Here is a 25938-nt window from a genome sequence, read left to right as displayed (position 1 = left end):
CTTGAACAACTCCAGGCACAGAGACTGCACCACCTCCCTGGGCAGCTGTGCCACTGCCTCAATACGCAACCTGAACCCCCCCCTGGTGCAATCTGAGGCCATCCTATCTCATCCTATCGCTGGTACCTGGGAGAAGAGGTCAATCCCCACCTCACAACAACCACCACCTCCTTTTCGCAGTGTGTTTTCTTTATTTACCATCACACTAACTTCTCCAAGGAAGTTTTAAGTAATGAAAACAAGTACTACAGCTGCTGCAGCTCCTCACAGGGAGCAGAGGGGCAGCGCTGAGCTCTGCTCTGTGTGACAGCGACAGGGCCCGAGGGAACGGCATGGAGCTGTGTCAGGGGAGGGGCAGCTGGGGGTTAGGGACAGGGTCTGCTCCAGAGGGCTGTGAGCATGGAACAGGCGGACCAGCACCTGAAGGCGATGACTACAGCTCCCAGCATGCCCCGCGGCAGCCCCGCCCATCTCGGTGTGCTGGGAGCTGTAGTCTCTGCGGAAGGAGCGGGCGGGCCGCGAGGGGCGGTTATCGTGGGGTGAGGGTATCCGCGTCCTCATCTCGAGCTGGGACGGTGCGGTGCCGCCGCCGCATCTTCCCGCCCTTTCCTCCTTTCCTCAGGGCGCTCGTTGGGTGGGCAGAGGGAGCGGGGCCGTGCCGCTGCCGGGGCCCCGAGCTGCTCCTCCTTCCCTCGGCGGAATCGGGAAGGGCGGATCGGTGCTGGCGGAGGGGAGCTCTGCCGTCTCCCGAAGTCGGTGCTGGGAGTGGCGGAGGTGCTCGGCCGCAGCCATGTAGCCCCGAGCGGGCGGCGGCTCGCGGCGGTCACCCGTAACCGAGAGCCATGTCCCTATCCCGCGTGGAGAACCCCTGCTTCCTGCTGTTCCTGCTCGTCTTCCAAGCCGTGTTCATCCTGATACTGTACCGAGGTGGAGCCTCGAGCGTGTTCCGAGGGTTTTTGGAGACGCAGCGCGTTTTGGATTACTCCAAAAGCCACGACGTGTACACGAACCTCAGCCTGCTGGTCCCGGCTGGCGGCGGGGCGGCGCTGCCCTACTGCTCGGCGCACTCACCCATCGCCGGTACGTACCGACCTCTGGCTCGTCCTAACTCCGGCCGTTGCTCTTCTGGGCTCCTGTTAGGCTTTCAGCGTTTAAAATGTGGTTTCTGTGAGAGTGCATCTGCGGACCTCGCTCTTGTGTCAGCCTGGGATTGTTATGTGTCTTTTACGATGTTGCCCATGCACTTTGGAGTTAGGTTGCAGGCTGTGCCTCGTTTACGGTGGGTCACAGCCGCTCCTTGAAGCGGCGTTAATTCAGCTGTTGTGCTGCTAAAACATCTCCTAAATGAAGTAAATGCCAAGTTAGAACCATAGAGCAAGTTTGGCAGCGGTGATGCACAGGTGTTAGTGAATCCCTTCCACTCAGGTAGCCTAGGCTTGAAGAGTTCTGTAAGTGTGCACGTGTAGTTGTTGTGGCTGTTCCACTGCTGAACGTACAGCACAGTAAGTTACTCTGGTCTGTTCTTCCTTACAGCACAAGTTTCTGTATGCCTAGTTTTTCATGTCAGTAGTCTTTATACACACTCCTTAGTCGTGCTGCTCTTCTAGGAAAGTGGTTCTGTGCAAATGGAGCACAGAGAGAGCAGCCTGACCTTAGCTTACAGGTAGAAGTGTTGTGGAAGACAGTGGCTTTGCTTCCTCCTGTGCTGAGCTGCTTGCTTAGCTTACTGAGTTGTGCTGGCCACCTCCAGCTGAGAGCCTTTTGAGGTTGTTATGCAGCTTGTTCTGTGGAGTTTTCTTCGTACCTCTTGCTGAAGTTAAAATGAAATGCAGTATGTGTGGTAATGTTTGGTATAAGCTTCAGCACTTCTCCTGGAAACAGCTCTATTAAGCGTTACTAAAATAGCACAGTTTCTTTGTACAAGTGTCAGTTATAATGGTCTTAGTATAGCCTCTTGTTCATCATTAACCAGAGCCCATCAATTCTTTTGGGAAGCTATGATTCTGTGGCTCAGGCTGCCTTGTTTTGCTGGGAAACATAAGAAATTGACTTGTACCTTGCTTGTTTCCACTACTGACAAGAATCTGCTGTCCTGAACAAATGAGTAAGCTTTGCTCTTAAATTTTAAAAAGTAGATGTAATTCTGTGCAGCCTGCCTGCCAACAATCAGATAAGCAAGAGCAGTGATGATGTACACGGAGGAGGCAGATGCAGAGTGAAACTGCATAAAAGTAATGGATGGCATCAGAGCTAGAAAATCTACATTAAGATCTTTTCTGCTCCCCATTCCTGGCAGTACTAAGAAGAGAAAGGTTGGCCTGCATGTCGTACTCCAGCAATAACATGAAAACAGTGTAGTTAGAGGCAGAAGCAAGCAGTATGGCTGAGTAGATAAAAGAAAAATAGTGAAGCAAAGGGACAGTGGGAGTTCTGCTGTACTAAAAAGTTAGAATGGAGAATATGAAGCATTGTTGCTGTTAAATGATATTTTAGAGCATTGATACAGATTGAGCTTAGGAGAAAAAAAGATGTTTTGCTGTAGTTTCTACTCAGTGATGTTTCCTTTTGTATTTTTTTTATTCCTATATGCCAGCCTCTTGAGAACGGTATTTTTTTGTGGTTTTCTTTTTTCCTTGTAAAGATTCATGCTGCTCAGCAAGGTGCTTGCCCTTAACTTGTCTGTGCCCATCACATATAGAACATGTATAAAGACTTTTTTTTTTCCAATCTTAACATCCTATGAAACTTCCTAAGTGTCTTGATTGGTTGTTATCATCTCTTCTGGAGCCGATCTCTCTTCGAAGCACTACATCAGAGAGAATGATGCCTCTTAATACTAATTTCATAAACCCATTAAATAAGATTTCAAATCAATTCCGTAGACTCCAGTCTCCTATTCAGAGCTGGTAATAATTCATTGTGTCCACTCCAAAACACGTTAAAGGAACTGGAAGCATGCCAAGCAGCATAAATGGTTTCTGGATTGGGGCTGTTATGAAGTGCAGTGCTTTCTTCACTTATGTGTACAGTAGATCATTTAACTAATTCTGTGAATGTAGACTCTGAAGCTCCATCTGCCTTTTACTCAACTACCTGAATCCACTTCCAGGGCAGCTGCATAAGAATTAACTGCATAAATCTCCCTGCTTTGAAAGAACTGGGCTTGCATTTTTAACCCTCGGTGGTGTTTACTGACCCTTCTGTGGCCCTGAACTTGAGAAGCAATGCAATAGGACTGCAGTAATATACTTTGCGCTGCTGTGCTTTTGCTGAGGTATCAATCCATGCTGCTCTTCCTGTTTGTTTAGCTTGTGTGAGTTTCACTTTTTCTTATTGAACTCCGTTATTAGAGCTGTTTATTCTGAACTAAGAAAGTCTTTAGAAGTAATGTAGTTCCTCAAAGAAGAATAGATCTGTTTCAAATTAATACATCCCTTGATATTCAGATGTGTTGACTAGAACATATCACAGGCAGGGAGTGTGCTGTCACAGGCAGCTGCTAGCAATATGGACAGGGAATTGTGGGGTTTAATTCTGTGCACTGAAGTTTCCTAGTAATTAAACACTCTTCAGGGATAGAAGGATCTCAGGAGCCAGACTGTGGAGGGAACTGATTTGTCGTGTCAAGGCGTTGATTATCATAGAACCGTCATGGAGGTCTCTTCCAACCTTGGCAATTCCAAGATCATCTAGTCCGACTACCATTGCCCCGTGAACCCACATCCCTCAGTACAACATCCAAACACTTCTTGAACACCTCCAGGGTTGCTGACTCCTCCACCTCCCTGGGCAGCCTGTGCCAGCACCTTACCACTCTTTTAGAGAAGCAATTTTTCCTAATATCCAGCCAGAACCTCACCTGGTACAACTTGAGGTCATTCCCACTCATCCTGTTGCTAGTTATGCTGGAGAAGAGGCCAACCCCCCCACCTTGCCAGAGCCTCCTCTCAGGGAGTTAGAGACCAATAAGGTCTCCCCTGAGCCTCCTCTTATCCAGACTGAACAATCCCTGCTCCCTCAGCCGCTCCTCATAAGACTTGTGCTGCAGACCCCTCACAGCTTCATTGCCCTTTGCTGGACACGCTCCAGGGCCTCAAAGTTCAGATCCCTCTATAGGGCTTTCCCATCTCCATACATTATCTACAAACTTACTGAGGGTTTGATACCATCTGCTGATACTGCTTCAGGAAAACGCAGCTTCTGACAGAGTACAGGAAGTTTTATATCAGGCCTTTCATTATCAGAGATACTTCAGATCATTCAAGAAACACAACTTTCATTTTAAATTATGCTTTTCTAGGAGAAAAAAGAACACACGGTCATTGTTAACTCTCCTTCTCTCTGAACTACTGCCCACTTGAAAGGCAGTCAAATAGAAGGAAAGTGTTTAAAAGAAATTAGAGTTAAAAGAATAAGCCTGATACATTACATGTATTAAATAGAGCTTTCCCTGAAAGAGACAGTCCCTCTCTCTTATTCCTGGATGCAGACAACCACGCAGCCCCCCATTCCTGGGCCATATGTTGGTAGCTGCATACTCCAGAGGAGGCCTCCTGGCTGACGCTTTGGAAGATCAACCTTTTGTCTTGCAGAGACTTTCCACTGTGTCACACAGTTGAACTGTCTTCCCAATCCACCTAACCGTGGTTGCACAGCATTTTGTACCTTGTCTGAATGCGAATCCTGTGCTTTCTAACATGGCTGGGATGGTTGAGCTCCTCCCCCCCCTTTTTCTCTTTGTTCTGTCCTTTCCCAAAGATGTTTTATTTTTCCCTGTCTGGGCCAGCCTGCAGCTTGTCTGCCCGCATCTGGGATTTAATCAGATTACAGTGCATTAGCTGTTTGTTAGCTGGATGGGAAGGAGAGCAGAGAGCCGGAGCTGAGGTTATAGCCAAGGGGTTTAGGGCAGACAGAGGTCTGGGGATACATCACAGGCTTTAACGACTCCTGTCTGTGCTTCCTTAGCATGTAAGAATGAGTTTCAGAGCCGAGTTGTTTGTGGTGAGGAGCCAGGCAGCTCAGAGATCGTGGCACCTTGAAAAGCCTTAGAACTGTAGGTATTACCCTCATGTGTTGGATGTCTGGATATGGAAGGAGACAACAGAGCCTGTGTTAATTCTGTCCCTGGTGTCCAAATTCAGATCTGATTTTTGGAATTTAAGGATTACCGCTGCAGAACCTTAACTGTAATATAAAAAGCTGGGATTGTATTAGGGAAAACAAAAATGCCTTTGTGGGAGAACGGAAAAGAATTAATTCCATTTCTTATGTCATCTTGGGAGCTGTGATCTGTACATGAAATCCATTCTACAGATAGTATTTCTTCAGCAAGCCCCAGCTGTCATCACATTGGTGGTTAATGATGCTGTAGTTAGAGGAACTTAAAAGAACTGCTAATCAGGAGAGTTCATAAATCTGAAAAGCAGTGTAAAATACAAACTTAAAACAACGTTGGCCTGAAATGTGCTGCTCTTAAAGATGGAGCAGGAAACAGTCTGCATAAAAGTAGGTAACATCGTAAAATCCTTACAGTAAACACAACCTGGATTTGTGGGCCTGCTGCACAATTCTCTGCAGATCTTCTCTTTTGCTTCAGATATGCAAGTACAGCAGCAGTGTACTCCGGTTTCTAACCTAATGTACTTAGGGTAACATCGTTAAAATCAAATCCCTCCTGTGTTTTAGGTACTGAAGGAAGGATTTACAAGTGATGCTTCAGAGTCAGCAATCACAGAATCTTGTTGGCAAAATTGTCTTGCTTTTTTGTTTTTTGTTTTTTCTTTTCTTTTTTTTAAGCTAAACTACGAAGTGGGATTCACAGGGGCTGGTTTTCTAGTTCTTTTTTAATTGTGCAGGGGATGGGGCGGGTTGCTCTTTTGACAGACCTTGGAGGGATGCTGCTGTGTACATTCCTAGAAGAAGAGGCTGTTACTGCCTTTAAGTTTGCCTATGAGAAATGAGATGTATACAGTTTCTGTGTGCTAGCAAAGTGTTTCCCAGTTCTGTATGGACAGCTTGAATCTTACTCCAAAGCTAGTCTTTGAGCCGTCCTCATGCTCTTCTGAAACAAGCAAACAAGGAGGGGTGTCACTTCCTTTGTGTCAGTTAAACAGGATGTGGGTGAACACAGACCCTATTTATTTATGTACTTTGTTAGGTTTGTACTAGGGATTTTGAATGTGAGACAGGCTGGAAGAAATACCTTCTGGACTCACCTCCTTTAATATGTATTAGACTTGGGGCAAACCCATGTCTTTCTCTGCTCAAGTGAAAGCTACCAAACTCCAAGCCTAAATACTTATTCCCTTTCTCCCAGGCTTCGTTATCAGAAGTTTCATGAGAGGATAATTTATTTCAGTGCTTTAGAGGGAGTGTGACTTAGAAGATACTGAAAGCTCACTTCAAAACAGCCACAGGATTAACTATGAGCTTGGAAGAGGAAAAAAAAAAAAAAATCTCATTTATGACAGCAAAAATAAATAAGTAGCTCCCAGGCTTCTGGTACAAAAATATTTTGTCCTTGGGTAATAGGACCTGCAGAGAATTATTGGACCTTCTTAAAACCATAATATGAGGTGATCATGTTGTTGGATTTTAATTGTAGTTTAGGTGAAGAAGTCTTCCTAGCTTGTGTGAAGAATATATTTTAATATATTTTTATTAAAATTATTTTATTGTTCTGTATCTGTGCTTTATTTTCTTAGAGAAAAGTGACTGGAAAGCCACTATGATACACTGATAAGTGTGCAAATGTCACACTTTTGCTAGTTCTGGTCCTCCTTTCACAACTCACAAACAGGAGGGATGTCAACTCTTTGAAAGGGTAGATGATGGCAGCACAAGGGGAAATAGTTCTAAGTTTAAGGAGAGAAGATTTAGGCTGGATATCAGGCAGAAGTTCTTTACTATGAGAGTGTGAGGTGCTGGAACAGGCTGCCCAGAGAGGCTGTGGATGCCCCGTCTCTGGAGATGTTCAAGGCCAGGTTGGATGGGGCCCTGGGCAGCCTGGTCAAGTATTAAATGGGGACGTTGGTGGCCCTGCATGTGGCAGACGGATTGGAGACTCGTGATCCTTGAGGTCCCTTCCAACCTGGGCCATTCTATGGTTCTGTGAACCCAGAAGAGGTGGTGAAATAATCAGTCTTTGTACTTTCAGATTGTCACAATGCAGGATTTGTGTAAAAATCATGATTGATACTTTGCACTGCTTTTTTTCTTTTCAAGCTTTTCCCATCTGGAGAAGATGCCTTTATTTTAATTAGGTAAAAACTGCTGTACACACTGGATATGTTTTGTGTTTAAAACTGATCTACTTAGTAGAGCTGCTGTCATATGTAGTTCCTTTTGCTGCCCTATGCCTATTCTTGCAAATATGAAATACCGAGCTTCTTCCTCAGCTCCGCTATTTGTTGCTCCTAGAACTCTGATAGTAACATGCTCCCTGCCTAGCACCGTGTATATAATTAAACAATGCAGCAAATATGGCCCTGGTGGCAGGTGATTAATCTTTGAACTTCTTTTCAGATAAAGCTAACATTTTCTAAAGCATTTGAATTTCCCAAATCATTTGTATTCATCTGGGCTTTAATCTATCTCCCCCCAACCTGCTGAGTATCGTTATGGACATCTTTGTCCTTGAATCGAATCCAAAAGAGCCTTACAGACATTTTCCAGGTAGGTAGCCAAAAAAAAAGTCATCTAGATTTGTTTTCGTCTGTTCTCCTACAGTGAATACACTAATTGAAGGATGCACAGAAGACGGGTTTGTGTGCTACGGAGCCAGTACCAAGAAAAAGGAAAGTGCACAAGCCTGGAGTGCATTGTTGGCTGTAATGTTTCTATGATGCCTCTCTGGCAAGTGCCTGCTGGCCTGGTGCAGAGCTGTGATGGGGTGACTGGCAGGTAGCGGAGGAGTTTGTCACATGGGCACATCTCTGTGGTGTTATTACCTGTTCTGGGTTAGGGAAGATCTGGTGTCTCCTGTAGTAACCGTGTGGAGCTGGTCTAATGTTCTTAAATGCAAGTTGAGAAATGTTCCTAATATTACTTTTTTTTTTTTTTTTTTCTCTGCCTCTCTTTACAGTTGGTCCATTAACCATCACTTTTAACGTGCTCCCCAGTGAAAGAATGATCATCCAAAAAAATCCTTTTGTTCAGTCTGGAGGCCAGTACAGACCACCTCACTGCTTGGCCCGCTATAAGTCGGCCATCCTTGTAGCATACAGTAATCAGGAGAAATACCTTCACCATCTTCTCTACTACATTCATCCTTTCTTGCAGCGCCAGCAGCTCAGCTATAGAATCTACTTGATTCAGCAGGTAAATCTAAATCGAATATACCTGGTGGAGTTCTCCACATGAAGGTTAGGTTTGAACAAGAAATGTGAATCTTCTAATGGAAGTACCATTTGATGCCTGGGTCGAGCTGTTAAATTACATGCCATCATACCTCCATGGCTGCCACTGATTGAAATATCTTACCACTTGTCAAGATCATTGTCCTGCTATTGATTTGTTGTGTTAGGTGTTTTTTTCCTCCCAGGTGGGATAAAGCTGTCGTTAAGTGGTAACTTGTATTCAGCTCTTCAGGAGTTGAATGTGAGTTGTCTGTCAGTGGCTTGTCAGTACAGCTGCTGACTAAAACTGTTGAGACTAAATGTTAAGATGAAGTTGGATATTTTTAGACTATATCAAGTGAAAACATCTGGCTTGGCCTTGCTGTTTGCCACAGGCCATGCAGGTTAAACAGCCATTAGTAACTGATGATGGACTGATGTTGCAAAAGATAGTGGAGAGAGGGAAAGTTTGGGGTTCATTGATTAAGACAGATAGCTGACTGGGAGGGAGGAAGCTTCTGGTTTGTGACAGAGATCTTTTTTTCTCCTTTCTAAACTTTAGTAAGCAGTAATCAGGACGGAAGTGTTGATGTGCTTATGTATTTCAACCTGAAGACTTAATGTTCTGGTCTCTTAAAAATCTGCCTTCTTCATATGCTAGCAATAAACAGCACCTGATATATCACTGATTTACAATTGCAAACAATGTTTTGAAGAGAACAGATAATCTAGGGGATGAAATTCACAGACAGTAGTAATTCACTCCAGTGTCATTCACCGATGTAAGGTTTTTGCTCTACCATCCGTTGTAATTGAGTTCTCTTGTTTGTTGTTTTGGTGGGGAAACATTTTATTAAATTATTAAATCTTATTTTCCAGGTGGGGAATGGCACGTTTAACCGAGCAAAGTTACTTAATGTTGGTGTCCGAGAAGCCCTGAAGGATGAAGACTGGGACTGCCTCCTTCTGCATGATGTGGACCTGGTACCTGAGAATGATTATAATCTCTATGTCTGTGATGAATACTATCCCAAACATATGGCTAGTGCCATGGATAAATTTCAGTACAAGTAAGTGCTTCCATTTCTTTGGAACTTATGTATCCTACTCTTTTCTTTCTAGATGGATAGTATGAATGTGGATAGGGAAAGATCCAACCATCAAGAAGTGGGAGTTTTCATTTTTTGTTTTAGCACTAGAGGCTTCTCCAGTAAAAGGAGTTGCTGACCTAAACATGCAGTCTCAAACGATTCCATGCGCATGTTTCCCTGCTCCATTATTAGCCCAGCTTAGAAATAACTGGCAGATTTGTTTTTGTTTCCACAATAAATAGTATGGGATGGCAGATACTGGAGTATGTGGAAGATTCTGGGAAGTGGTTGAGTCACCATCCCTGACTGTATTTAAAAACCATTTGGATGTGGTGCTCAGGGACATGATTTAGCAGAGGGTTGTTAGAGTTAGGGTAGGATGGTTAGCTTGTGGTTGGACTTGGTGGTCTTGAAGCTCTTTGCCAACCTGAGCAGTTCTATGATTCTATACATAGTACAATATTGGTGTTTGGATCTAATTGGAGATGTTAATTTTCAAACCACCTTCACTTAGACCTACTGAGAGGGACACAGGAATTGCATGATTTTGCTATTTTGGGTTTTGGTAAATAGTATCTCCTAATTCTGGGCTTAAAACTTTCTTTGGGAGTACATCTAAACTTACCACTTTGCATCCATCTGCCTCTGCAGAAAAACTGTAAGGAATGAGATTACATCTGTGACCTGGCTGACGTTGTTTGTTTCCGAAGGACTGTTATTAGCCCTGAGACTGATGCTTTGGTTTTTTTTCCCCCCTGCTATTTTAGCCTTCCATATAAGTCCTTTTTTGGAGGTGTATCTGCTTTGACTCCAGAGCACTACATGAAGATGAATGGGTTTCCAAACACGTACTGGGGTGATGGTGGTGAAACCGATGACATCGCTGCAAGGTACTGATTCACAAGACAGGCTTAAAGTAGAACCAGGCTTCCTAGTGAAACACAGAGCATTACTGCAAGAGAGGAACTAAGAGACTCCATTTCTTACCATGCTTGCAGTAGCACTGTAATCCAGATGCTGTTGGCAGTGGGCATGAGTGCTGTCAGAAAATGCTCAGAATCTATGACTAATCATTGTGTGCTGGGAGAACAAAGCTTTCTTCAGATACTGGGGGACAATGCGGTACTCTGCATCCTTGTGCCTGCACTTGAACTGGAGTGCTTCCAAGGGGTTATAACCAGCAGTAGTTGACATGCTGTGACTCCACTGACGTTAATAGCCCCAAGGAAGAGAATCTGTAAGCTTAATAAACAAGAAAATCAAGAAGTATTTATTAATTCCCAAAGAGTTCTGAATTTACATTAGGCATGTAGGTTGCTCCAAATGCTACCTAGTCACTAATACTCAAAATTCAGTTACTAATGGGTGTTTAACCTGCATGGTCTGTTCCTTTGTTCCAACTTCTGCCCTCAGTGCTGAGTGATGGAGAAGTCTGTGAACTATTGTGAGTGACAGCACAAGCTGACAGTATTTTCCTTTTCTTGTATGTTGGTTGCTATGGCAGCAGCATGCTATAGAAGTGAACGCAATGAGTTTAGTTTCAGGTACTTTGCCTAATGCAGATTCTTCAACTACAAAATCACAGTTGTGTCTTTATTCACCTTTGTAGTTGCACTGTGTACCATCCTGCACTGAGGCAAGCTAATAGGGTAGTTAAAAAAGCTAAACTGACAATAAAGGCCTTATGTTTTTTTTGGTCTTGCACAGCATTACGGTTAATGGTGAAATGTTCTGGTTTAAAAGCTGCTAGAGTTCTCAACAGCAGTATTCTTCTGGGAATTGAAATCAGGTTAACACAGAAAACCTTCTCTGCCTTTCAGAGCAAGCTAGCTAAAATAGTGCATAGGTTGCTCTGAAAGTAATGCCTCCTATTTATTTCCCTGGAAACTACAACAGTTACAAAGAGCACAGTAATGCTATTTGATAGGGCAAATTCTCAGCTATAAAACACTGTTTTTCAACATAGTCATCACAATTAAGTATGCATTTTTTATTTTTTTTTGCCAATGAAGAACAAGAGCCTGTGTGCTGCACAGTGGAGGTGGTGCACTGTTTCATGTTTGTTGTGATGTGTTACTAGGCAAATGTTGCCCAGGTAGTCCATTTTTCATTGACCAAAACAGGGAAGTCCAAAGTTGCCAAATCTGGACTATGTGGTGGGTGTGATAGGACAGCCCAGGCAAGACTGGCGATGTCCACAATGGTCTTTGAATGGTATGGAGCCTGGCACTATTGTGTCGCAAGAAAAAAAGATGTTTTTCTCTGGCCTGACTCTGGATGCTCAAGCCTCCAGCTTAGTCAGTATTCCGATGTAGTGGTCAGAGCTGATGGTTTCTCTGAGTTTCAGGAAATCTGAAAAGATCACCCCTTTCCTATCCCAAAAGAACCTTTGCCTGCTGAGGACTGTGTCTTACATTTCTTTAATGTCAAATTCACCCGTCACCACTCTGGGTTGCTGTTTTGACTCTGGCTTGTAGTGGTGACACCACACTGTGTCACTGGTAATGATGTGATGACAGGAAACTGTCACCTTCGGCCTTGGATTGGTTCAGCATGTCCTGTCAGGCTTGTGTATGGTGTTCTTTCTGTTCCTCTGTGAGTAAGACCCACCTGGTGCAAATCTTGTGAAATTCCAATGCAACAAGGTGCCTTGTGTAAAACTGAAATACATATAAGTATGTCTTTACTGTCAATGAAATGCTGAAATCATTTTCAATTTTTAGATAAATATTTTCAGTTCTGTAGCCTCTCCCAGCTTTAGAGCATTCTCACTTCAGTGCAGCTTGCAGTCGCACCAGGTCACAACAGAAGGCAGTTAAATGCTGCAGACATGCCATTTAGATAACCTAAATTGAGCACAGTTTCATTCTTCTGCAAAGAAAATTCCTGTGAATATGAGGGGTCATCTGTGATAAACAAAGGCTTGCTAGGTCTAACAGTATTACTGTCAATTTCTCTTGGTAAGCTAACACAGATGCCATCATTCAGTAATTATTGCTTAAAATAAGTTATACAAAGTGCAATTGTTAGCTGGCAATGACATCTTCATACCTAAGTACACATTTTGTTCTTCATTTTAAAGGATCCAGTTAGCAGGCATGAGAATTGTGCGGAACCCACCACACCTTGGACGCTACAAAGTGATGGACTACAACAGAGGGACAGAAGAGTCTTGGAGAAGGTAATTGTACCAGAGGGCAGCTCAGAGACTGCTGCTTGTGGCAGGCTGTTACCTCATCATCCTTAAGAAAAGCAGAAAGTAAACCTCGTGCCACTGCTTATTTTTCTGTTTTAATGCTGCTATTTAAAGAAAGCTCCCAGTTAGCTTCACTTGAGCTGTGCTGCTCTTATCTCTGCGTTGGAAGGGTAGATGCACTTCTAGTTTCCTACTTCTTACCTTGTGTGAAGTTAAGAATATCTGCTAGCAAGCAGCTTGCAAGTATCGAACTTGAGCATCAAATTATTCAGGGGAAACGCCATCTCAGTCCCTCTTGTAAACCAGGAGGTTTCTGTTTGAAGAGGCTCTTTGTGCAGATTTACAATGTGTCATTAAAATAGTGGAAAGCAGTATTGTAGCTTGAGGTGATTAAGGTGCATGACAGACCTTAGCAAAGACCCACTTTTATACAAAAGCAGTGGAAGAGAGTGTTGGGGCAAGTGTGAAGGCTTCTCATAGTGACAGCACAGATTTCCCTCCCTCCTCTTAAACTGAGGTTTCCATAACAACTCTGTCTTAAACCTACTTATTGCAGTCTGTGTGCAGCGCTCTTGCAAGCCTCTCTGTTGTGCTCCCAGGTCTCTTTGCTTGCTACCAGGTTCTTTTTTTTTTCCCCAGAATCCAGTCACCACCCCCTCAGTCTCCCTTTCTGATCAGGATCCAGTCCATGCTGTCCTCTTTGTAATACTCAGCACAAAGTTCAACCCAACCCTGTTAAGCATTCTCTCCTTCTGGTTTGTAATTATAGGATTTTCTTGGGGTTTGCTGACAGCTTTCACCTGCTAAAGCTTTGCTCTCTAGAATACCATTTCTTCTGCTACCTCTATTCAAAGCATCAGTTGTTATCATACTTTTGTTATTTTCTGTAACAGCAACTGTTCTTCTTTCTTCAGGCCTGCTTCCCACCACAACACTGCAAAAACTTGGAAGGATGATGGGATGAACTCTTTAGAGTTCAAGCTCCTTTCCAGAACAAAGCATCCTCTTTATACCAACATTACTGTGGACATTGGATATGTTCCTCCCTTTTCTTAAGATAACGAAACCTAAGTGGAGTTTGAATTCACTGTGACAGCACAGTTATGGGTATTCAGCCTCTACCTCTGGCTGTGGTGCAGAGTCTGCAGCACCTGAGACAAATCCTGTTGCCTTTCATACACTGAACTTTTCTTCGGATTATAGAAGACTTTGAAGAAAAGGCTTCAGGAATGAGGCATGATAGCTACAACCAGGATCTGTCTTACTGTAAAAGTCCTTTAAAAGCACTGTAAAACTACTGAACCAAATCTACCTGTCATCCCTCAGGCTGGAGAGAGGCTGTCTCCTTGACAGTAAGTTGACCCAAGTTTTCTGGAACCTTCATTCCATAACGGGATGGCTCTGTTCTGCTGCTTACTCATCCGGTAAGTGGGATTCAGGCCATTCTGTCAGTCCTCTGAAATGCTGTATTTTGAGAGAGAACTTGCTTGGTGTTGAAAACTCATTACAGTTCTGTGAATATTGTTTGTGAATTTGTGTCAAGAAAGTTGAGGTGTTTGTTTGGATTAAGATTTTTCTAGAGTATTTAATAAGATTTTAATAAAGGAGAAGGTTGCTCTGAAGTTAGATGAAACTATAGCTTAAATTCGTGGTTGTCTGGCTGGATTATGAATGAGTGTGCGAGTTCTTACTGTAGCCGTAATTCAAATCTAAAGAGGCTGTCAGCTATGCTCAGCAGATGGAAATTAATCTACCATTTCAGCCATTGCTCAAATGTTAATTATCTCTGAAGGTTGATCTGTATTCAATTAAAACACTTCTGAGAAATGAAATACTAGAAGAAAAATGACATATTTGATGTAAACAGTGACCCTGTGACCCTGGCGAGAGTGCATTTGTGTACTTACCTGACCGTGAGGCTGATGGTCTGCTCTACATCTTGCCATTGCTGTCATCTCTATGTCAGTCAATCAGTAGTATTGCCTGCAAGCTCCAACTATTTTGCAAGTGTAAGATAGGATTTTTTTTACCTTGTTACTTGTATATACTAGAGTCAAATTCCTGTTCTCTGTTCACTGAAAAGCTGCATCTATCACTCTAATACCCAAGAATCTATTAAAGGCTTCATTTTTCTCAACAGTTAAAGTAATACATTTCAACCAGAAATAGAGGAATTCTATAACATGAGGTTAGTTTTTTTGTTCTGTAATTGTTAATGCAGTTTCCTAAAAGAAAATCCCCCAGCTTTGCAGCTGCCTGCAGGGGCTGTGTATCCAACAGGCATGGATAAAGGACAGATGAGGTGCAGTAAGGAATTCTTCTAATCAGAGTTTTAGCAGAAATCCCTGAGCATACTGGAACAGCTATCCATACCACTCTTATAAAAACAAGAATCAGAAACAGCTTTGTTGGTACACAGATACACATGCTGCTAACAGTATGGCCTAAGCCATGAAAGAACAAAGAGAGGCTGCAGTTTTTCTCCATCTCCCACAGTTAGCCTGTGCACTTCCTTCTGGCTCTCTCCAGAATAATGTATAACCTGCAGGCTAATGCAGAATTAAATGAGACTTCCATTTTGCTGTATGACACTTGAGTACTTCTACTACATGGTGAGCTGAGCTTACAAAACACAGGTGCCTTTTGAATTAAGCAGATTATATTTTATTGAGAGATCTTTAACATTTCTCCTCTATTTTCATTATTGCTGTTTCCACCCCAAAAGCAGTTTTTCTTCAGGCTGGAATAAATGAGCTTTTCTCAACAAGTTTATAGATGGTAAAAAAATCCTTGTGCTTTTAAGTGGAAAAGACTGGCCTCCTCTTTTTAAAGACTTGGTGGTGTCACCTTCCTACTTCAAACTGGAAGTTTAGGAATAGCTCTAAGAAGTATTTTTTTTTTTTTTCAAGAGACTTAAGTCCTTCTACTGGACCAGCCCAAACACAGAGGCTTACAAACATCTCAGCAGAAAGTGCATAGAAGAACACCAGGACTTGCCCGTGGGTCAGTCCACCTCTCCAGTACTCAGAAAATGAGCTTCTCTGCTGATGAATTAGATGCCATGCAGAAAAACATTCTTCTGTGCTGCTGAAGTACTCCTTTGAGCAGAGTGCTGCAGGTCATCTGCTGCATCACCAACCACAAACTATCTGCTGCCACTTCTTAAAACCTGTGTGGTGCTCACCCCTTTGAGGTCTTTGGCTGCACGCTGAAATCTACCGTGATGTTGATGTATAAAGGATTATGTTCCACTGACAGCAGTCTATAGGAACAGGAATTCAACCCATCTGTTTTCCATGTTCTAGATACCTGGCGCAGAAGCTTCATCCTGAGGACAGAATAGAGGAGAAAATTGTTACAGCAGCACAAAACCAAACTCCAGAAGAAAGGAGTTCTAAGCTCTCTCCCATGTCCAATAATCTTAGAGATAGAGCTATAGCCATTTTGCATCTACTGGGAACGTAAATTCGTGCTTTTCTTGTCCTCAGCATGGAAGGGAAACAGTCCTTCAGCACAGCATAGGGAAGAGGGGTTAAAGCCAATAAATCTCTGAAATGATATTCTAAAAATCATAGCCATGTGACTATAGATTCAGGAGGTTCTAAGAACATTACCCCCTCAACTACAGGCAGCTCTCATGCACAGAACAGCTGCCAGCATGTGGCGTCACGGTCACGTTTCCCAGTGTGTGGTATCACAAGATTCCCATTTTACCTAGAACAAAGATCTGGGCCACCAGCTCCCTGGCTCCTACCACAAATTTGTAGGATGGAACACTGCTCTTACCTCTCTCTGTTCTCCTCATTGCCATGGTCACGGTTGTGGAAGATCATAGTGTACCTGGCTACATCAGCAGATGGCCTCATCACTCGCATCTTCTGCATCTCAACCCTGCAATAAACAGTTGTGCCACATGCAAGATACCACCTATAAGCCAGCTCTTAAGAAATGACATTCTGAGACTTCAACTCTGTTAGGTGCCATGGGAGCAAGCTTATAGAACTGTATGCAACTCATCATCATCTTCCACACACTCTCTTGCTGCAGAAATAGAGCTCACAGAGTTGGGTTTTTGTACGGCAGGTCCAGGAGGTGACAGACACCCTTGTCTTTTGAAGAGAAAGACGTAGCTATTACAGCAGAGATCATGTATTTAAAGCAAACTCTACATTTTACAACAGAATCCATTTAAATTAGTATTGTCTGGTCTAGTTTTACTTCCATGCGTTACCCTAGGAGGTATGTACAAACACCGCATGTTTTGCAACGAGTTTGTTTCAACTAATGTAATGAAGCCACTACATGTAGTTCTCCATTAAAAACAGGAAAGGAGCTTGTTTTCCTGTGGTTTGCAGACAGCTCTACAATTTTGAACTTTTTCTTTATGAAAACAGGGCCAGAAATGTTAACTTGCATGCATGGATTTTAGTGTCTGGCATCAGGCACTTGACGGGAACTTTTGGCCTTAAACATTATCTGTGGAGCCCAACAATTTTGCTCTGTTAGTAGCAGAAAGGGAGTTAAGTAATAGCCCAGGTCTTTGCCAGTCATACCAGCATCTGAGATAGCAGCAGCAGGAAACGAAGACTGAAGAAGCAGGCCCTATAGCTTTCCAATAACTGTAGCAGTAAATTATCAAAAACAACAGATGATGTGAAAAATCTTTCTAATGCTCACTGTAGGGAGGAGCTAGGAAGAAAGCACAGCATTAAGCACAAAAACTAATTAGTGGAAAGTAGCAGCACTGTAGCCCTCAGTTCTTGAAAATACTGCAGGGGCTGCTGCCATCTGCTGCCTTTGCAGAGGTAGGCTGCAGTGATCTCTGTACTATGACCTGCTGAGAAAGGAAGCTAGCTTCCTATTCAGTACGACTACAAACACTGCAACCAGCACAGTCCAAGATCTACCCAGGAAGAAAGATATGAGCTAAGGCCAACTGCAGTGCACACTGTGTCACAGAATTTGGTTTCCATACCAAAGACCACAACATCCAGGAAGCTGTCAGGTGCCAGCACAAGAGAACATCACTTTTGATTACAAGCACTTGCAAACATCTCCAAGTTCCACCCATCTACTGCACAGCTTGCTCTGGAATGTGCACACAAACATTTGAAATAATACCAGTAGCATGTTTGTTTGCTCATTAACTCAAGAAGCTGGGGAGTAAGATGTTACTAACCATCCCCTGCCACTAAAAAAGCCAGCCTCTGAGCTGTCACAGAGAGGTAGGTGTCTCTAGGTAGAGACTAGAGGGTCGGGAGTTGTTACAGAGACAGGACAAAAACCCATGTCACCAAGTAAAGCTCTTAGATTTCTTGAGACACAGCTGACTGTTCTGCTTAAGTAACAAAAACTTCCATTGGAAATTCCTAACTTTAACACACTTGATTTCATCAGTACAATTATTACACCTCCAAAATGTTTTGTATATTTAAACAATTGAAAAGGGTAAACATGTTAGGATAGAGTATATCCAAGTTACAAACTGAAAGCCTGTAAAAGCAAAAGGTACGTGGATATATGCACAGTCTTTCTAAAATGCAAATTATTCACTGTCTTAACTACAGTCAATACCACCCACAAACTAAGCTCTGCTCAGATAAAGTTAGGGTAGTCAATGAGCAAATTTAAAAAATAAAAAAGCCAAAACCCAAGAACTCCCACACTCTTGCAAAAGGAATGGATCTTGGTACATTTGTATCTCAAGCAAACACTATTCCAGACTTTGAATCTTATTTTGGTTACAGCCAATTTCCAAAGTGGAATAAAAATGCTCTGGGGCTGAAACAAACAACAAAATCAATGAACAAAAACATACCAGCAGTTCTCTCAGGTTGTAGATTTGCCTAATCTTTTTGAAGAGGAAGACATACACAGAACTACTCCAAATCTCCATACAGCAATACTGTTTCAGAGTTCAAGAATTCTGTAGCATTTCACCTTTGAAGGCTAGGTTGAAGTCTCTCAGCTTTTATTTTTGAACCCAGCTCCTCCCCTTCTCACACCCATTTCCATCTAGCCTTCTTTTTACCTGATTCGAAGGTCGTCATCTTCTCCACCCCAACCCCAATAGTTGTTAGAGAATCCATTCACCTTGGAAAACTGGTCTCTTGTTAGAGCTGTTACACCTCCAAAATATCCCTGGTAACGTAACCTAGAAGTACACAGGAAGAGAAAATGAAGAATTTAAAGGCTGAGTTACACCAACAATGAAAATACCACATAAAAACTCTTGATCTAGACCTGTCTTTTGCAGAGTTCATGATGCACAAGTCTATGATGTAGGTCCTGCTCTCTTACACTTTTCACAAAAAGTGAATGATTTGCTTTAGGCCAGAAGAGCTCTCCAACTGAAAGAACAAAGCTTTCCTAATTAAACAGTTTCCTTATACACCTCCCCTTGCTAACCAAAAAGGCTCTGCTCCTCAAGGACCCTGATAAGTAGGAAAGGAACAAAGCAAAGCAATATAGCAGATGGAACAAGAGCTGCTCCTTTGTAGTAATGACAGCAAGTCACTGACTACCTTAGACTGAGTCTCACAACCTTTAAATGAAAGCAGAGCACATGCTACGAGAATTCAGCTCAAGGCAAGAGCAATTCCAAGGTGAGGTACAGTGCAAGTTGCTTTACAACCTAAATGTCACAGAGCTCAACTCTGAAAGTTTAATTTCTACTGTCCTTGTCCAGGAAACTGTATCTACTTAAAAAAGGTAATTACATACCATATTTATCTTACACCATTTTAATAACTACTTTTTTTTTTTTTATGACATCCTCCACTTTCTTGGCCTTTAAGATAAGCACTACAAGACAACTTCTGCTAAATTGCCACTGCCAGCCTCAGAGGAATTGTGGCTGCAGATTGCACTTTGATTCCCAAGCGTACGTGAATCTAAACAGATGAACAAACTGTGGCAGCACTGGCAAAGGAGCAGTGCTTAGCACTATTTCTAGTTTACCATGAATCTGTTAAAAACAAAAAAAGACAGACTGTTTTTTCTCGGAGGCTGTCTGACTTCTACTCCCCCGTCACTGAAGCAGCTTCCTACAGGGTAAGTTGCTGAGAAACTTGCCCACTTGGGTTTTGAGCATCTCCAAGAACAGAGATGCCACAACCACTCTGGGTGGCTGGTTCCAGTGTCTGACCACCTTCCAAAATAAAAATGCTTTGTCTTCCATTTAAATTAAATTTCCTGTATTTCAGTTAGCATCCATCATCTCTTGCTTTTTGCTAAGAGGAGTCTGGCTCCACCTACCACCAAATGTTTAAATACACTGGTAGGATCTTTCTTGAGCTGCCACAGCACCAGCTCTGTCTCTCTACCTGTCAGATGCTCCAGTTCCTTAATTTTCTTCATGGCCCTTCTCTGTTCTCACTCCTGTAGTCCACATCTTTATTATACCAGGGAGCACAGAGCTAGTTAGAGCACTGCAGTATCTTCTCACCAGTGTTGAATAGAGGGCAACAACTGCCACCTCAGTCTGCGGAGAATACCCCCTCCCCCCCACTTAACAGCCCACAGTGCTATCTGCTGTCATTGCCACAAGGGCACAGTGCTGGCTGATGTTCAACCTTGCAGAAAAGGACTTAGGAGGAGGTACTGGTGGGCACAAAGCTGCTTTCCAGACAGTCTGCAGCATGTGCTTCCTCCTCGGATGCAGGACTTCACATTTCCCTTTGCTGAACTTCTTGAGATTCCTGTGGTGTTCTGACTACCCCTCCAAGCTTTGTATCTTCTTTGAACTTGCTTTTTGGCCCAACTATCCAAGCCAATGATGAAGATATTAAGCGGTATCATCCCCCATACTGGCCTCAGGGTACAAACACCACTAGTGACTGACATCCAACTGGAAAGTGAGTATTATTCCATAGAGAGAGAATGTACAAGCACTCCTTTCTCATGCATTTAGTAAAGGAAACCCAGAGGTGAAGCAGACCTTTACTTCAAAGCACTTGCAATCAGCTTTTGTAAAATCCACTTCTAATTAACATTTAGACTGACATAACATAGAGGTGAATCTTGAAAGAAACCCAGTCAGTGAATGAAACCACTCTAGTCGTTAAATTCACCATGATCAGAAGCCTTTTTTCCTCTAAAGTGCATGAACTTGACTTTTTGTTTTTAATTATTTACATCACAGTAGCATTTAAGAGATCAATTTAAAACCAGAACAATGCTGTATTAGATGCTGTACAGGCAGCTAATTAAATGACAACCCTCATGCTCAGTAGATTCTCATGCTTGTGCAGATCTCAGTATCAGAAGTTACCTCTCCAACAACAAAAGGTACGATAAGAGAATGCAATTTCTAGCTTAGACATAAGGTCTGTGGTATGTTGCTTTCCTCTCACAACACCCCTGGAAACCAGAATGACCATTCTACGGGTGATCACAGGGCCAACTTCAAAGCTATCTTTGTGAAGATCTTCTGTTAGAAAGTGCTCCAGAGAGGTGGATCATTACCACCAGAAACATGGTGTCAGATGGAAGGAAACACTCGAGTACACAGCTTGACAAGAAGAGGGACATTATCAGAAATCTGGCACTTTCAGATCGTTCTTCTTTTCACATTCATGGTTTCTTACCTGTATCCAGTACTGTTCCGGCCAACTACAAGATGCTTGGGTTGTCTGTCACACATGTAAATATTGAAGTCATTCTCTGGCACCAGATCCACATCATGGAAAATAAAACAGTCCCAGTTCTCTTCTTTTAGAGCCTCTAAGTATCCCACATTCAGCAGTTTAGCTCGATTAAATTTGATGCTGCCAGCCTGTGGAGAGGAACAGAAAAAAAACCTCTGAAAAATGTGTCAACAAGAAAACGTGTTAACTAGAACTGTTCCCAGGCTTTTCTTCTAATCACACAGTTGACAAGCACATTTGTGCTCCACAGTCTTTGGATCAATAACTGTACAAAGAACAACTCTATAACATTAGATACAGCATCAGAGCCAATGATGCAAAGCGTTTCTTAAGCCTTTACATGGGTAGGGACAGGAAAGTCTACAGCTGTGGTGCCACCAGATGTATGTGTGTTGCCCAATGCTATCCCGCTACTATTGCTGCTCCTGCCCTGTTACTCCATCAGAGGTATCTGTAAACAATCCATGCAAGTGTGTTAGTAAGACTTTTGGAAGCTTAAAAAAAAAATTACTCCCATAGTTATTGGTTTATAGATGTCAGAGCACTCAACACAGGTGATTCATGCTTGTCCCCTTAGTTTAGATAATAGCAGTGCTTAAGTAGTTCGAAGAAGTTCTGTATTTCCTTAAGCTACACAGTAGGTGGCAGAGTGGGAAATAAAATGCATGTCTCCTCCTTTTTTTTAACTCCAGCCTATAACCTAATTATTAGGCTGCACAGGGCTTCACTTCATCACTAATCTTCATCATTTGCTTATGGAGCAAAGCAATGCATCTTCACTTTTCAAAAATATCATTTTCCACCTTCTAGATATATACATTCATATGTTTACCTGGCAGTTTTGTAAGCTTACCATGACCCCACTGATTCTGAAACAACAGGGCTGCTTATATTGCTATATATTTTTTTCTGGACTGTACAGACTAATCTGTCTATAGAACACTTCATACACCTGAGGACTCGGTGTTAAGTTGCCTCTGAAACAGTGGTGAGGCATTGGAACAGGTTGCTCAGAGAAGTGATGGAGTCCCCATCCCTGGAGATAATCAACAAACACCTAGATGTGGCACTGTGGGATACAGTTTAGCAGGCATGGTGGGGATGGGCTGATGGTTGGACTAGATGACCTTAGAGGTCTTCTCCAACCTTAATGATTCTGCGACTCTCAGCTGGCACTCAGAATCAAGGGGCCCAGCTATGCACTCCTAGAAAGCAAGAGGCCAGTCATTTTTTGTCTTTGGCAACTTGATGTATTCTTAGAAAAGTAAAAAAGTAACTTTTGAGAGACAGGGCTCCTTTGCTAGAAGCCATCTGGACAAAAAGAGATTCCACTGAAAATAGAAGCTGGCCTCCTCAAACTGAGGGAAGGTTAGTTGCAGGGAAAAGCAGTCACATATAAGATGCATTTTAACATTCTAGTAAGTTACACTTTGCTGCAAAGGTAATTTGCTCACCAGCAGCCATTTTCTCCTTGCACAAAGGTAAATTATGAGCTTTATGGCTCGCCATAACATCCACTTTGGGAAATACAGCCTGTGCTGAGAAACTGAGAGGGGGATCATCAGTTGCCTGCATTGTGAGTCAAGGAAAAAAAAAAAAAAAAAAAAAGTACTTTCAAAGATGCAACTAATCCAAAAATCTATGATGTCAAAGTCCTGAGTAGTTTCAAGTGCAGAAGAGTAAAAAGAAATCTATCAGAACACTTTCTCCTAATAATGGAATCATAGATTACCGAGTGAGCAACAGAACAATTCAGATGACTGGTGTAGTACATACAGAGAACTTCACTTGTGCATCAAATCCAGACTAGTTCAGCAGCAACATTACCACTGGTTGGTTGTGTCTCAGTCACCAGCAGTCAGCCACCACAGCACCCTCCTGCACAAAGGTAGTCAAACAACAGTGAGACAGCCTTCCAGGAGAGGCCATTTCAGTGCTGACCATATGCTAAACACATAGCAAAGTCTACTCTCGTCTGCTACATTCTCCTACTTACTTTCAACAGAAGAATTCTGATTAAGTGACAAACTTACTTTGGAAAAAGATATCACTCACACTTTAGAGATAACAAACTCACATTATTTTCAGCACCATGCTCCTTCACATATGGACGTTTGTACAGCAAAATATGATTTCTGAAGTGTTACAAGTAACATTTGAAGAAAAATATAAAAGGGCCATCACTTATTTTTCCTCCAAAGCAAGCTCTGTTTATTTTCATAGTTAAATCCTGGTTTTATCTATTTCTTTCTCACAAGATGTGTAAAGCAACTACAGACATCACAGAGGGTAAAAACAGATTTGCCATAAAAGAGTGTTTCGGCTAGACTTAACTTCCAGCATTGGGGCATGCCTACCCACAGTGAAAGACAAGCAAGAAATTATACTCATCCAAGTAAAGCTCTGATAGAGTCAGTCTAGACTCAGCATTGCTGCTCACATCAGACAAAACCTTCAGAGTTTTCTATTACTTTCTGCTAACATGGTAACAGCCTGCCTTCACCTCATGTATGCCGCTTGCTTGGTGGTGAGTTCAAGGAGAGCAATGCTCTGGGACAAAGCTGGAGGATCATGAAGCCAGAGCTGCTGGATCCACCAGCTGTTGGCCAATGGGACTTGCGTGGAAGGAATCTGCAGGATTGCATGATAGGTGATGTGTGCCACCAAGTAGTGACCCAGGAGGACACTTGAGGCATTACTGCATGTCTGCTCCAGGACAGGCACAGTATCCTCATCCAGCTTAACATCTCCCCACCCAGCCTTGCTAATTGCTGAAGTGATTCAGGAGTTGAACTTGATGATCCTTATAGGTCCCTTCCAACTCAGCATATTCTATGATTCTACTATTTTAATAAACGATTAAAGTATGCCCATTCTCCTAATTGTTTTCCACACTGCTTGTGAGCTGCAGCCACTCTTGGTACAACTGCAGTATGCACTAATGCAGAAAAGAACCTCACTTTTCCACTCTAAAGGCAGCCACATGACAACTCTAAATAATGAAGGAATAGTACATTCCTACTGAAAGTAGATCCTGCCACACCATCGAGCAAAAACGTAAGCTTTTACCTAGAATGGACTTGAGTCCATCCTCTTTAAGTAGAGAAGAAGGGAAACTATATTAATTTATCACTCCCCCCTCTTTTGTTTCCTGCTGCCTGCAAAATCTGTTTAGAATCAAAGTAGATATTAACTACAATTAAAAAGAAATCAAGAAGATGACAACACACTACAAAAGAGAAATCCGTATCACTTTTAGCTAATGTGATGAGAACATAAGCACATAAACAAAAGTCAACTTGGCACAGGTCTGTAAGCTCAGATTTTAGCTACTGACTCTGCAGAGCTTAAAAGAATACTAAATAGGAAATTACTCAGTCTTTCAGGAACTGAACGCTCTGCCATGACTGTTTTTTCCCACAAGCAAAGCACACATAAGTAGTAACTGGTGTATTTAGTTTGAAACAGAAGTACAGCTGCATGACATGTGCTGCTTGCTAAGCATGACAACCAGTAAGCAGATGGGAAAGAAGAGCTAGATACGAACAGCTCCAGGTTTAAAGACAGAAAGCACGTCAGCCTAGCTGCATTCATGACAGTTGAACCAGTACTGCAAGATGCTTACCTTGAATACTAACTCCGAAACAGTAAGCTTAGGCTGAGAAATGAACACTAGCTAGACATTGCTGCTTAATGTTTCCCTGCTTTTCTAACAGCAGCTGAGATTCTGTGGCTGCAAGCTGCCTCTGTGTCCGTCAACAAGCAGAAGCATGCCAAGCAGGCTCAGGAGTGGTGCTAGATGGTGGAGGTGGCAGCACACAGCTCTAAGCATCGCTGAGTAGAGACATCCCTCCCACCCTCTGCAGAGCTGCCCCACCTGGTGGATAACGTAGATGCCATAATCCAGTTGCTGCCTCTGCAGGAATGGGTGCAGGTGCTCCAGGAGGTACAGCAGATGCCTCTCACGGTTGCGATGCGGGATGAGGATGGCCACACGCTGCAATGCTGAACACTCTGCAGGGTGATATCGGCCCTCGGCCACCTGAGGGTTCTCCTTTTGTACTTCTTCTAGTGTGAGAGCTGGACTGAAGGTCAGTTTGCTGGCACCTCCTGTAGGAAAAGTGCAATAAGCTTTCTTAATTTGTTTCTGGTTGTGGCTATAGTCCAGTCTCTATACTCTATAATCAGCATAAGAAACCTAGATTTAAGCCACAGTTTCCCTACCTGTCCAAGAGAAAGACAGTACAAGAAAAATATTACGTGGGCAGCAGAAAGAGACTGTACTGAGTGTTTAGTTAAATTGATGACAGTAGTGATTAAAAAACATACATAAATACCAAGACAGGTTTCATCCTGCTGCAGGAGAATTGGCAAAAAACAGCCACCAGGACAAAGCAGAGGAGAAGAGCAAAGCTGAAAGAGACACAGGACTGTGCTTGTGAGAAGTCATCTCTGCTTAAAGCGTGAACAAAAGTATCCCAGGCTTAACATTACAAATATATAGGAAAACATACAAAGGCTCTCTGTAACCAAATGAAATTATCATCATTTCTCTTGTAAGGAGCCCCTCCAGACTCAGCAAAGCAGTGAAAGTAGTAGGTAAGCTCCACTCCAGTCCTGCAGATGTAAGCAGTGAAGAGAACTGTCCGCACACTTAAATAGCTGCT

At 42.8% G+C, this 25938-nt stretch overlaps 3 protein-coding genes across 16 annotated transcripts in view; 2 read left to right on the top strand and 1 right to left on the bottom strand.

Moving 5' to 3' along the window:
* The first annotated feature begins 461 nt into the window (after positions 1–461).
* Positions 462–14256, top strand: LOC100548019 (beta-1,4-galactosyltransferase 3-like). The gene is made up of 6 exons (XM_003202724.5): positions 462–1080; positions 8084–8319; positions 9216–9406; positions 10195–10317; positions 12510–12608; positions 13538–14256. Exons 1-6 carry the CDS (start codon positions 843–845, stop codon positions 13677–13679), a joined length of 1029 nt encoding a protein of 342 aa, XP_003202772.1. The 5' UTR covers positions 462–842; the 3' UTR covers positions 13680–14256.
* The window catches only part of LOC146545456 (uncharacterized), a 29258-nt gene continuing 17235 nt past the window's right edge, over positions 13916–25938 (top strand). Inside the window, exon 1 of the mRNA XM_085237229.1 lies at positions 13916–14047. Coding sequence (XP_085093355.1) covers positions 14019–14047 — 29 coding nt within the window. The 5' untranslated portion in view covers positions 13916–14018. The remainder of the gene's footprint in view (positions 14048–25938) is intronic.
* The window catches only part of B4GALT4 (beta-1,4-galactosyltransferase 4), a 24511-nt gene continuing 13837 nt past the window's right edge, over positions 15265–25938 (bottom strand). For all 14 annotated transcript variants that reach the window (XM_085237205.1, XM_085237166.1, XM_085237140.1 and 11 more), the window contains 5 exons: positions 25149–25381; positions 21212–21399; positions 18655–18777; positions 16410–16514; positions 15265–15951 (listed from right to left, as the gene is read on the bottom strand). In XM_085237205.1, the coding sequence (XP_085093331.1) occupies positions 15804–15951; positions 16410–16514; positions 18655–18777; positions 21212–21399; positions 25149–25381 (797 nt within the window). In that variant the 3' untranslated portion in view covers positions 15265–15803. The remainder of the gene's footprint in view (positions 15952–16409; positions 16515–18654; positions 18778–21211; positions 21400–25148; positions 25382–25938) is intronic.

The sequence above is a fragment of the Meleagris gallopavo genome, chromosome 1, assembly GCF_905368555.1.
Source record: "Meleagris gallopavo chromosome 1, MGAL_WU_HG_1.1, whole genome shotgun sequence".
Lineage (NCBI taxonomy): Eukaryota > Metazoa > Chordata > Aves > Galliformes > Phasianidae > Meleagris > Meleagris gallopavo.
The sequence above is the reverse complement of the archived record's forward strand: the minus strand, read 5'-3'. Positions and strand labels throughout refer to the sequence as shown.

What these genes read in the sequence shown, in the direction of transcription:
- LOC100548019 (XM_003202724.5), top strand. Translation starts at nt 843, where the DNA reads ATGTCCCTATCCCGCGTGGAGAACCCCTGCTTCCTGCTGTTCCTGCTC. An exon ending in ATGGATAAATTTCAGTACAA is followed by an intron (nt 9,407 to 10,194) that starts GTAAGTGCTTCC and finishes CTGCTATTTTAG; the next exon opens with CCTTCCATATAAGTCCTTTT. An exon ending in ACAGAAGAGTCTTGGAGAAG is followed by an intron (nt 12,609 to 13,537) that starts GTAATTGTACCA and finishes TTCTTTCTTCAG; the next exon opens with GCCTGCTTCCCACCACAACA.